The sequence below is a fragment of the Mus caroli genome, chromosome 12, assembly GCF_900094665.2.
Source record: "Mus caroli chromosome 12, CAROLI_EIJ_v1.1, whole genome shotgun sequence".
In the NCBI taxonomy this organism is placed as follows: Eukaryota; Metazoa; Chordata; class Mammalia; order Rodentia; family Muridae; genus Mus; species Mus caroli.
Genome location: NC_034581.1, coordinates 13,327,350 through 13,340,381, shown reverse-complemented (window position 1 = coordinate 13,340,381; position 13,032 = coordinate 13,327,350). Strand labels below are relative to the sequence as shown.

Genomic DNA, 13,032 nt, shown 5'->3' with positions numbered 1-13,032 from the left:
AAAAAAAAAAAAAAAAAAAAAAAAAAAAAAAAACCAAAAAACTAAAAGAAAAACAAGATAGGTCAAGATCTGACATCCATCTGTCCAAAATCCAATCCCAAATTCTAGTATCTCTTTTATAACTGCGATAATCTTAAGTATGCAGAAAACAATGTATTTGTGTAAAATATGTGATTTGGCTCTATATATCAAATAAGCAATAAAAATAACAAAACAACCCATAGAGAGTACTCTAACTAGTATTACTTATTAATGAACTTGTTATCCATTACTTTTCTTATTAATGAACTTAATCATCATCCTCCACAGTGACTCTCACAAAATAGGAATCACTAGCTCTACTCTTTGAGTCAGAACCTGGAGAAGAATTTAAACTTACAGTCATCAAGAGGATGTTAGGTTCAAAAGACAAAACTGGACTCCACAAATACTGGCAGCCTCATGCTTAGGTACTAAAACCAGGAAAACTATTATAATGCTTCATTTAATATAAATGTAATATTTACTTCTGGGCACACGCCTTTAATCCCAGCACTTGGGAGGCAGAGGCAGGCAGATTTCTGTGTTCGAGGCCAGCCTGGTTTACAAAGTGAGTTCCAGGGCAGCCAGGGCTATACAGAGAAACCCTGTCTCGAAAAAAAACAAACAAACAACGCCCCCCCCCCCAAAATTTACTGTTAAAAGTTGCAACAGTTGTACTTTCACCTGAAAAATAAAGAATTTCTTCATTGTGATGGGTGTTGTGTTTGTCACACATACACAGATGAGTTAGATATATGTGTACATACATGACATGTATGTGTGTTACATGTGTGTATACGATATGTGTTACATACACACACACACATACACACACACATGTATGTAACAGCTTGTTAAATAGAATGCTTTCAATATGACCACTTTTGTTGTTTTTAAAACAGGGCCTCACTACATAGTTCTGACTGGCCTAGAACTGTATGCCAGGTTGGTCTTGAAATCAGAGATTGGCCTGCCTCAGCCTCCTGAATGCTCAGATTAAAGGCATTCACCGTCAAGACCAGCTTCAGTCTGACCAGTATATGAAAATATAGCTCTCATATAGTTTTATACCACAGTATTATATTATAGTATAATTATAATTAATTATAGTATAATATAGCATAGTGTTAACTTCTAAGCAGATCGCATGTAAAACCAAACTGGCATTATTCTAAATCACTATGTTTTAGAGTTGGAATAAATAGTGTTAGTGACAGGCTGTACCCTTTTAAAGATAGAAACTACTGAGGCTCTCAGAGATGGAATGACTTGATCAAAGACAGAAAGCCAATTCCTCAATGGCTGAGAATGGATTTTAGAACTATTCAGCTGCTATGATGTTTTAAAAAAAAAAAAAAAAAGTAAAAACCAAACAAATCCTTTCTTACCAACTGAACTTCACCAAAAGCACCTCTTCCAATAACTTTTACAACATCATAGTCTTCCGCTTTCATCTGTAAACCTCTGATTTTTTTCACAATTTTCTCATCTACAATAAAAAGATTACCATACTTTATCAATATCATAGATAAGGAACTTTCAAAAGGAGTCACTATATTTGTAAGCATTTTTTTTTATTTCTAAATACTAGAACTAATTTTCAGCTGATTCTGTTAGTCTTTAAAGGATTCTATTTTAAAACTTTAAAATGTGGGGATGGGGTGTAACTCAGTGACAGATTGCTTGCTTAACACTGTAAGGTCCTAGGTTCAATCCCCAGCACTAAAGTAAACAAAACTCTAAAATGTATGCTACCTTTGCAGTAAGAACTAAAGCTCTAGAATTTGCTGGCACATCACTAAGTACCAAAAAGCAGTACTAAAGCTATTCCACTTCTCAGTTCAGTGTGTGCAAGTGACATCAATGACCCAGGCAATCCTGATGTGCTTTATAATGACAGAAAGCAATCACAAAGCGAGGCATGTCACCCAGGACCAGGAGACTAAATACAAAGACTGTCTCTAGGTCTTATTGCTAGACATTATCGCCAAAGAGAAAGGAATGAAATCACTTACTATTCCAAATTTAGCAATGATCCTTAACCCACTTCTTTAAACGGTGGCAATCACATATTTCAAATATATCAACTACTATAGTAACTATTAAATAGAGAAATACCCTAGGGTTGGCAACTCCAAAATAAAGGACTCAGGTGGGGAGGATAAAGAAGATGCATCAATCATTCTCAAACTTTCTTTCCCCTTTATTAGACATTTAAAACATTTTTAACTTGTGTATTATGTAGTTATCAGTATGGGTTTGTCTGTGTGAGTACAGTGCCTCAGAAAGTAGGAGGTATCAGATCCCTAGGAGTTAGTAACAGGTGCTATGAGCCTGCCTGACTTAGGTGCTGAGAACTGAATTCAGGTTCTCTGCAAGAACAGTATGTGTTCTTAACAGCTGAGCCATCTCTCTAGGCCCCTGGGATTAACATTATTTTCTTTTTTTGAGACTACCTTGTTTTGTAGCCCAGGACAGCCTTAAACTTCCCACCTTAGCCTCCTAAATTGCTACATACAAGCACTAGTCACTATGCCCAACTCGTTTTGAGAATATTTTTTTCAGAACCTACTTATTCCAACATAATGCTGAGAAACATTAAGGATAACCATATACATGGTGCTAACTGGCACCAGACCATATTTCCTTAAGAAGTCTAAATATATGCAATTATTGAAACAAAGCTTACTAAAGTCTTCTGGATAAATAAAAGCAAAGTCATAGTTACAATATTAACTTAAATTTTCGCTTAGATCAAGAGTTATAGTCTTACCAATTCATACATAATCTTAAATTGTATCTACTTTACATATTCTAAATTAGTTCAGAAAAATTACTTTGAAATTACAATTTTTTTTTTCTGAAACAGGGTTTCTCTGTGTAGCCGTAGCTATCCTAGAACTAGCTCTGTAGAGCTCTGTAGAACTACCACTGGCCTCCAAATCAGTTCCTCTACCTGACTCCCAAGTGCTGGGATTAAAGGCAGGCATTACAAGCCACAAAATACTATTTTAAAGGGAAACAAACGGCAAATAAATAAAAGTGAGTTTAGTAAGTTAATAGCTTGTGGGAGTATGAATTAAAATTGGCCCCCATAGGCTCATATATTCAAATGTTTAGTCACCAAGGAGTGGCACTATTTAAAAAAATTAGGAGGAGTGACCTTGTTGGAGGAAGTATGTCTCTGGGGTTGGGCTTTGGGTCTCAAAAGCCCATGCCAAGCACAGTGTCCTTGTGGCCTGTGGATCATGATGTAGTTCTCAGCCGCTACTCCAGTATCATGTGTGTCATCATGCTCCCTGCCATGGTAATGGAACTAAACCTCTGAAACTAGAATCAAGTCCCTAGGTAAATGCTTTCCTTAGAAGAATTTTCTTGGTCATGGTTTCTCTTAACAATAGGACAGTGGCTAGGACATAGGTTAACAAGTTAATAGATTTAAGTACCAAAAAATTAACCAAACACATTTCATTTAAAGCACAGTTATATGTCCAGACAAGAATAGTAAAAATAAACATACTTACATCTATTTAAGAAATTATCTATATTTTTATTTTTCCTCAAAGCAGGAAAATCCAAATCAAGGACCAAGGAATTTAAGCCATCCTGTTTAAAAAAAAAAAAAAAAAAGAGTAAAAAGCAAGTTTGTATAGTTCAAAAGTCTTTAAATATCATATATGCTGTTCCTACTGAATAAATACCAATTCATAGTAGTATATTGCAGAGACTCTCCATACCCAACAGCTTGAAAAACTTCCCTAACTTGAGAATATTAGCTGAGATGCTGGCAGTGTGTACAAGGCAAAATAAAGAAAAATAAATGAAACATAAGTTTTCACTCATTTAACAATCATTAAATTTGTGCTTAGTGTATATGGAAGAAAGGGAAGGAGGTGCCTTCTCCAGGTAAACACATAGAACTAGAAATGATCATAAGAATATGATAACTCAGACCCAGGAAGACAAACACTGAATGTTTTCTCTCATCTGAGGTTCTAACTCCAAATCTTCAGATGTGAGTAGATATCCTGGAATAAATGCAGATGATTTAAGAGGGTGAGCTAGGTTTATATTGTTGGAAAAAGAAAAAACTCTAAGTCATGTTAACTGACCTGCTGTCATTTATCATGAAGAGCTGAACAAAAGCTATTTATAACTGTACTGTTTTGTAGGTACTGGAAGAATTTTATGTCCAACTATTCAACAGACTAATAACTTTATCCCATCTTCAACAAGAGGTTTATTGCCTAGTGTTTTTTTTTTTTTTTTTTTTTTTTTTTGTCTTTTAAAGTTGTGTCCCTGAAGATGTCAAGATTTGCCAAGGAACACAAAAAATAAGCATGAATTAAAAGATATCGGTACTGCTGGGATGGCTCAGCAGCTTAAGTGCTGACAACCAGAGCTTGGCCCTACCTCTGCCTCCTGAGTACTGAGATGAAAGGTATGCATGGATACCTGGCTTCTCGTAGGATTTTATATTCAGTTTTCATATTATATTAAAAATGCTAAACTACTATAGAAGTTTGGATACCTCCTTAAATTTTGTGTGAAGTGTGGGGCTCTGGCCCAGCTCTTGTGAGAGGCTGAGTGATACAACATATTAACTGTATAGCAGTGAGTTGTAATAGAAGTCATCAACTCTAGCACATTTTCATGTTAAGAAAGTGTGTGAGGACTTATTACTGACCCAGTCAAGGCTCTAAGGCTGTAACAGTGGTAACAGCAACACAATGGCTAGTATTTACCTAGTGCCTGGTATCAGAACTGCCAGACACTTAAATATAACATCACCCCATTTAATTTTCCTAGCAGACTGTGCAAGTAGATGCTATTACCCCCACACACACACAATTGTGAAGATTAAGCTCAGAAATTAAAACAATTTCCCAGTTCTACTAGGCTAAAAAGCGAATGGTTGGTATTGGGCTCAATACAACTTCAAGTAATTAATATTAATATTTTAAGTATTTTTCTTCTAAAACATTAAATAGGGAAAGATATTAATTAAAATAGTCACAATGTGCCGGGCGGTGGTGGGGCACACCTTTAATCCCAGCACTTGAGAGGCAAAGAGGCAGGTGGATTTCTGATTTCGAGGCCAGCCTGGTCTACAGAGTGAGTTCCAGGACAGCCAGGGCTACACAGAGAAACCCTGTCTCGAAAAACAAAAAACAAACAACAACAACAAAAAAAATAGTCACAATGTAGTTCAGAAGTTTTGGGAGTAAAATTAGTCAAATTATTATATTACTTGATTTCTTTTGTTTATAAGTTATCTTTTCCTCTATGAACAAAATATATTTTCTTACTCAAGATTCAAAGAATATATATTCCAAACTCTCCATAGAACAAAACAAAACATCAAAAAAGACATTTAAGTAGTTCCCCATTATAAACTATAAGAAAACATATACACTATCTGTCTGAATGTCTTCTGGGTGAAACAAATATCTCTCACAGTCACTATGCATTAATCAGTAAGGGAAAATGGACAGCTGACCTGCTAGGGACTCCGAGATGGAATTAAATCCCAAACACAAAATATGACAAATCATTAAAGTTGTAGTGCTGGTTTGAATAGGTATGGTCCCCACAGACTCATGTGTTTTAATGCATGGCCCTAAGGAGTGGCACTATTTGGTGTGGCTTTGTTGGAGGAAGTGTGTCACTGTGGGAGCTTGTTTTGACATCAATGTGACACAAAGTTGGCTCCTCCAGCACAATGTCTGCCTGCACACTCCCATGCTTCCTGCCATGATGATAATGGACTAAACCTCTGAAACTGTAAGCTGGTCCCAATTAAATGTTTTCCAGTATAAGAGTTGCCATGTGTCTCTTCACAGCAATAAAACCCAAACTACAACAGAAATTAAGACTTTTCATTTTCTGCTGGATATGGAGATTCACACATTTAATACAGGCAAATTTCTGAAAAGTTCAAAGCCAGCCTGGTCCATATAATAAGTTCTATGCCAGCCAGGGCTAAGCCATTAAGACCTTGTCTTTATTTATTTATTTACTTACTTATTTGTTTTGTTTTTTGAGACAGGGTTTCTCTGTGTAGCCCTGACTGTCCTGGAACTCACTCTGTAAACCAGGCTGGCCTCAAACTCAGAAATTCTCCTGCCTCTGCCTCTCAAGTGCTGAGAATAAAGGCGTGCGCCACCACTGCCCGGCTTGTCTTTAATTAAAAAAAAAAAAAAATCCCTTCTTTTTCTGTCTTATATAAAAAGTTACTGAAGGGAGCTGAAGAGATGGCTTAGTCATTAATTCCTTTATTGCTCTCCCAAAGATTCTAACTTCAGTTCCCCGCACCCACGTTAGGCAGCTCACAATAGCCTATAATTCCAGCTCCCAAAGAGCCAACACCCTTTTCTGGACTTTGTGTGTACCTGCACAAGTAGCAGAAACACATACATAAAAAAAATAAAATAAAAATCTTTTTTTTAAGTCACTGAAATACTTGAATATCACATTACTCTTAAAAACTAACACTCAATTTTCCAACCAAACATCAAATCTAAGCAATGAATTGCTTAAACAAGTCCACATGCACACAAAAGTATAAAAATCTGTATCTACAGACATTAGCAATTTAAATTTACTAAGCATATATTATCTGGGGAAAAGTCACTTTAAATTTTTTGTTTTAAATTCTGTGTACTTATTTTAAATTCATGTGGGCTTGTGCATATGAGCACAGTACCCTAGGCTTGTCAGATCCCCTGAACCTGGAGTTACAGGTGATGATGAGTTGCCTGATCCAGTGGATGCTGGAACCAAACTTGGGTCCTCTACAAAACCAGTATGTGCTCTTAACCAATGAGCCATCTCTCCAGCTCTGAATTACTTTTTAATTTAATTTTCATTAAAACAAACAAACCACCCCACACTGAAAAATGGAATACAGGAAACAGGCAGCTTTCTGTCACCCATACAACAGTCATGGGGAATCCTCATGGAACAGAGCTGCAGGCAGTGGCTGTTCTAAAACATGTTCTTTTTTGTCTTTTCTGCTTCTTTGTGTGTAAATATGCAGATTCAAAGGCCTGCCTCATTTTAATAAAAAAGCAAAAGCAACCTTTCTTTTGAAAGATTTATTTTCATTATTTTAAATTGTATGTATAAATGTGGCTACATGTAGGTGTGATGCACTTGAATCCAAGTGTCCCCAGAAGTTAGACGAGAATGGCAGATCCCCTGGAGGTGGAATTAAGGTAGTTTGAACCTCTTGAGATGGGTGCTGTCAACTGAACTTAGGTCATCTGGAAAAGCAGTAAACATTCTTACCTCCCTTCACCACTAAGTCATCTTTCCAGCTCCCAAAATCTTCTCCATAGAAGCTTCAGAAGCAAAGCATACCCTCACCTTTACCCAGGAGGAGGCTACAGTGAGACAGCAAGAAATTTTGTTTTTCTCTTTTTCTTTGTTTTAACATACTTTTTTGGGGGGAGGGGTCTATGGAAGGGGCACATGTAGTATATACTGTATATACTACATGTGTATAAGTAGGAAGACAATTTGCAGGAGTCAGTTCGTTCTACATGGGTCTCAAGGACTAAACTCAAATAGCCAGACTTGACAGCAAATGCCTTCACCTACTGGTCTTCAAGAATTTTTTTTTTCAGAACAGAAGTATTATTTTTAATTAGGTATTTTCTTCATTTACATTTCAAATGCTATCCCAAAAGTCCCCCATACCCTCCCGCCCCCCACTACCCTACCAACCCACTCCCACTTCTTGGCCCTGGCCTTCCCCTGTACTGAGGCGTATAAAGTTTGCAAGACCAAGGGGCCTCTGTTCCCAATGATGGCCAACTAGGCCATCTTCTGCTACATATGCAGCTAGAGGTACGAGCTCTGGGGGTACTGGTTAGTTCATATTGTTGTTCCACCTCTAGGGTTGCAGACCCCTTTAGCTCCTTGGGTACTTTCTCTAGCTCCTCCATTGGGGGCCCTGTGATCCATCCAATAGCTGACTGTGAGCATCCACTTCTGTGTTTGCCAGGCACCGGCATAGCCTCACAAGAGACAGCTATTTTTTTTTAAAGTAAACACTTTGAGAGGAAGGGAAAAAAACAAAAAAACAAAACCTCTTTAAATGTCTGCATATTATCCCCCGTACATGTGTACTTCCCTACTGAAAAAAAATGAGTAAGTGTTATGGATTAGTAAGTATGATTAAGAGGAATCTAATTCCTACTTCTCTGTTCTACATCTAATTCATACTTTTCTGTTCTACTTTACATTTGGTAGCTCATGTTTTATTTGGAAAGGGAAAAAATCCCACTATTAGAAAGCAATATAAGGCTCCAAGATGGTGACTCCCATGCATCTGCTCAAAGCTCGGAGGCAAGCTGAAGCCAATAAGCAATATGTAAGATGTTAGAAATGCTTGGAATTTGGACATTGGACTTATGAATGCAAAGGGTAAAGAAAATCGCTATACAAGCCTTCAAGAACAGCAGAGCTGAAGAAAGCTTTAAAAGAAAAAGAAAAAGAAAATATATTATTTTGCAGCAAAGCATCAAGAGACCAACATAGAGAAAGACCAAGAAGAGACTCAGACCCTAGCTCCTCTAGCAGCAGCAGCAGCAAGTACTGAGAGCAGCTCTGATGATGAACCACCAAAGAGGAAAAATGATTAGAACTCTCTGTACACTGGACCAATGGATCAAAAGCATTTGTGACTCCCAGGGGAACTGAAAACATGCTCAAGCAAGCAAGTTAGTTGATCAGACTTGTTAAAATCTAGAACTTTCTAAGTATTCACCATTGTATAGGATATTTCTAAAAGATGATATATATAAATATAAAGATGTTTATTTTAGGAACGAATATTGGGGTTTTGCTGTGGTTTTTCTATTTGTAAAGACTGGGTCTCATTTTGTAGATCTGGCTGGCCTTGATTTCACAGAGATCTACCTGTCTCTGCTTCTTCTAATGCTGGGTCTAAAGATATGTGCTGCCATGCTCAGCTTTTGTTGTTAACATTTTTTATTTTTAAATATGTGGTCTATCTGTTGTACATAATCAAAACTGAAAACCAGGAAATCAATTTCAGTGACAGAAAAGTTATTATTTTCCCTGCCTATGAAATGAATGCTCTATGTAGGTATATGTTAAAATGTGTATGGGACAGTTTTTGACGATACTTCTCTGTATACTATTCCTTTATTCCTGGCATCAACCAAGTACACATTAGCAACTCATTAGAAAAAAAATTCAAAAGATATTGAACCTGGATTTTTCTTTAACTGGAACCCACAAATTGCCATAATCTTTCTTTCAATCAAAAGGGGAAAGCAACAAAATAAATATATAACTAGGCATTTAGTCTCTGAACGATCCTTTAAGTTTGAAAATAATTTCTGTAAGTCATACTATAGCAAAATTTTATTTCCAGGCACCCACCAGATGGGCAACAGACCCAAAAATTGGATATGTATATTTCATAGAGTGTACAAAATGATCTGATGAGACACAGGAAATGAGAGGTTTGATTATATTTCTGTGTAGCTGCTAGGGATCAAACCTAGGGCCACTGCAAGCTAAAGTGCTCCATCATAAAACTACAGTCCCAGAAGGTAAAATTTAATGTAACAGTTTTCAGAAACATTTCACTCTTGGTAACAACATTTAAACAAGTGTGACATAATGTAATACACATGTATTTTATCATGGTTATCTTTCATATTGCCTACTAATTTTTAAACTCTTTACCTAACTTCTGAACTTTTAAAATGACCTTTCTTTCACATTCATTATCCAGCTGAAGCCCTGCTCTCCTTTGATGGCACGACTTACCTTATTCTACAACTGTTTTTGCATGATGGGCCCTACATGTGGTGTTTCTCCTTGTTCACCAGGACAACTGTATAACTATTCTTCCTCCGCCTTTCCTGAGAACCCAGCTTTGCATCAGATCACCAGTGACTCACTGTTACCCACTGGGCTCACTAATCTCAGTCTCTATAAATGTCTTGGCTCTTTGTGCACTGTCACTCCAAGACTAATCTTATCATAATTAAACACTCATTCCTGAGGTAACAGCAACAATAACTGAAACACCTCCATAATTTCAATTTTAAATACTTTGTCTTAAGCAACATCTTTCCAGCTTACTTTAACACAACATGGTTCTCAACCTGTGGGTCACAATCCCTCTGGGGTCAGGAATATCAAAAGACCTTTTCACAAGGGTATATATCAGATATGCTGCTTATCAGATATTTACATAGTGATTCATAACAGTAGAAAATTACAGTTATGAAATTGCAATGAAAACAATCTTATGGTTGGGAGCAGTGATCACAACATGAGGAACTGTATTAAAGGGTCATAACATTGAGTATGTTAAAAACCCACTGCTCTAATGCCTCAATTCCAATATTCCTTTGATACAACAACCTTCAATCCAGAGTCACTTTTCCCACTCTATTTCATCTTCTTCCTTCCCATACTGTCCACATAACTTAACCTCCAGAGCCAATCATCATAATCACACCCTTCTACTTATGGCCTAGCTGGTCTCTCAATCATACTGTTCTGGAAAACTGATATAGCCTTTATTACCTGTTGCAGTATACTGTATGAAATTGTGTTTGTCATTACTCACCTTTGATTGGCTTTAATAAAATTCTGATGCCCAGATAAGCTGGGCAGGAAGTGGAAGGTAGGACTTCCTGGGAGAGAAAAAGGAACCCTGAGAAGAAAGGTGAAGAATTTTTACCAGGAGAAACACCAGGGAGAAAACGGACGTGATCACAGGCCTGGAAGGTATAGCTAGGTAGCTGGGTTAACTTAAATGAGCTACTTTAGAGTCTGCCCAGGTAAAGACAAAGACTTTGAAATATTAAAAGGTCTCAGTGTGGTTATTTGGGGAAAAGCCAGTTAAGGAATAACTGCCGCTGTATCAATTTCCAGCATTAAATACAGAACATAATAATCTTTTAATCTACAATTACCCAAATTTTTCTCTATTCAATTCTCATTCACATTCATCCATATATTCGTTCTCTCTCTTGTCCCTCTCTTCCATTAATATTAAAATATATTGTTCCTTTACTGTAGGAAAACAAAGGTTCTAGAAACCACTTCCCACACAGCTATCATTCCATTTTTCCCCTATATCTTCACAAGAAAATTCTTTGAAAGAAATATTTATGGCATTGCTTTAGCTTTGGTACTCCCATTAACTTTAGATCTCAATCCAATGAGTTTTCATACCACTACCTACTAAAATAAAACAGTTCAAACTCATCAATGACCTACATAGCATTCATCCAATGACCAAATCTGTTCTCATATGTGAACAGTCTTTTTCTATGTACTTCTAGAAAATCTTTCTTCACTTTGGTTTTTGGTTGGGGGTCACCACAACCTGAGGAACTGTATCAAAAGGTCACAGCCTGAGGAAGTTGAGAACCACTGATTTAAAGGGTCTAGGAATAAAGACACTCCAAAAGCATGAGCCCACTCAGCACTCCTTTGAAACATCACTTCCAACAAGGACAAAGTCCTTAGGGAAAAGGCTGATTCTAAGGCTGGAGCAAGAAAATTAGAATTTGATCTCATGGTACCTTATACCAAAAAGAAAAGTATAGCGGTCATAAAATGGCATTATCAACTCAGATGCATTGTATCATAGTCCTACTTTTAAAATTCAATAGTTATATAAAATTAATAGAATCTGAATGAAGACATAAGACCATTCTTTACTGTTTCTGCAAACTTTTGGAGGCTTTAAAATTATTTGAGTCATTTTTTAAAATGTTTTTAATTGAAATAAAATGACATCACTTTCTTCCCTCTTGCCACTCCCAAGCTATCCCCTTCAAACCTCTACTCTCTCACACATACTTTCTTTTAGGTTCATAGCCTCTTTTCTTTATTATTGCTATGTGAGTATGTCTCACACACACACACACAAATACAACTTGTTGAGTCTATTTTTATTGTATTGTATATGATTTCAGGGCTGACCACTTTGCACTGAACAACAAAAAGGGCACTCATGCCCTCGAGAGGCTAATTCTTCTGCCAGCAGTCATTAGTTGCCTGTAGTTCTTGCTTAGGGGTAGAATCCCACAATATTTTCTCCCTTCCATGTTAACATACCCATTGATACTCCAGTCTTATTTATGCAATCATTTCTAGGGAAGACTGTTTCACAGCAAACTTCCTAGTATTCTGGTTTTTAACAATCTTCCTGCCCCCTCTTCTATGCATAATGACTGGAGGTGACATTCAAAGGAGGCATAAAGGCTATTGTGGAATGGTCTCTAGTAGCAAATTTGGAACCTGATTACCAAATAAGCAGTGGCAGGTATTCTAGTCTTACTCTATGTGCTGCAGAAGTGTGGTTATGATAGTAAAGAAGAGTACTCCCCTAATAAAATCTTACTAATAAATGTACAAGAAATAATTGAATTAGAAAACTATCTGATAACAGCAAAGTCAAAATTAATTTGGAAAAATTTCAACAGATTCTAAAACTAGTGGATAAAAATAGAAACATGGTTTCAAATACTAAGTCCCTCCTCACAAAATACTAGGGGCTGGAGAGATGGCTCAGTATTTAAGAGCATGTATGGTTCTTGCAGAAGACAAAGGTTTTCTGTTCCCAGAATCCACAGGGTAGCTCACAACATTAACCCATGACGGCTTACAACATACTTATTAATTATGAAAAAGGAAAACTAGAAACAGGAGAGATTATTTTTAAATAAATGACCAGTGCTAACATCACCAATGTTCATATGCCCACCAAAAAGATTTGAGAGCACACCATCATGTCTGTGGTATCAGCCAAAATACCACCAGGATCTAACTACCAGGAAATACTTGACAAATCCAAATTTCAGAAATAATGACTTGTAATCTTCAAAACTCCGTAGAGCAGGAAACTCAAAGGAAAGGCTTCTCAGAGTTGTTCCAGATGGAAGGAGACAAAGGGCCATGGAAATCCGATGAAGTACATGATTCAAGATCATGATCATTTTCAATCAC

At 36.8% G+C, this 13,032-nt stretch overlaps 1 protein-coding gene across 2 annotated transcripts in view; it reads right to left on the bottom strand.

Moving 5' to 3' along the window:
• Rock2 (Rho associated coiled-coil containing protein kinase 2) overlaps window positions 1-13,032 on the bottom strand; it is a 93,857-nt gene that overhangs the window by 59,134 nt on the left and 21,691 nt on the right. For both annotated transcript variants that reach the window (XM_029484847.1, XM_021178715.2), the window contains exons 2-3: window positions 3,546-3,627; window positions 1,410-1,510 (exon numbers count right to left, since the gene is read on the bottom strand). In XM_029484847.1, the coding sequence (XP_029340707.1) occupies window positions 1,410-1,510; window positions 3,546-3,627 (183 nt within the window). The remainder of the gene's footprint in view (window positions 1-1,409; window positions 1,511-3,545; window positions 3,628-13,032) is intronic.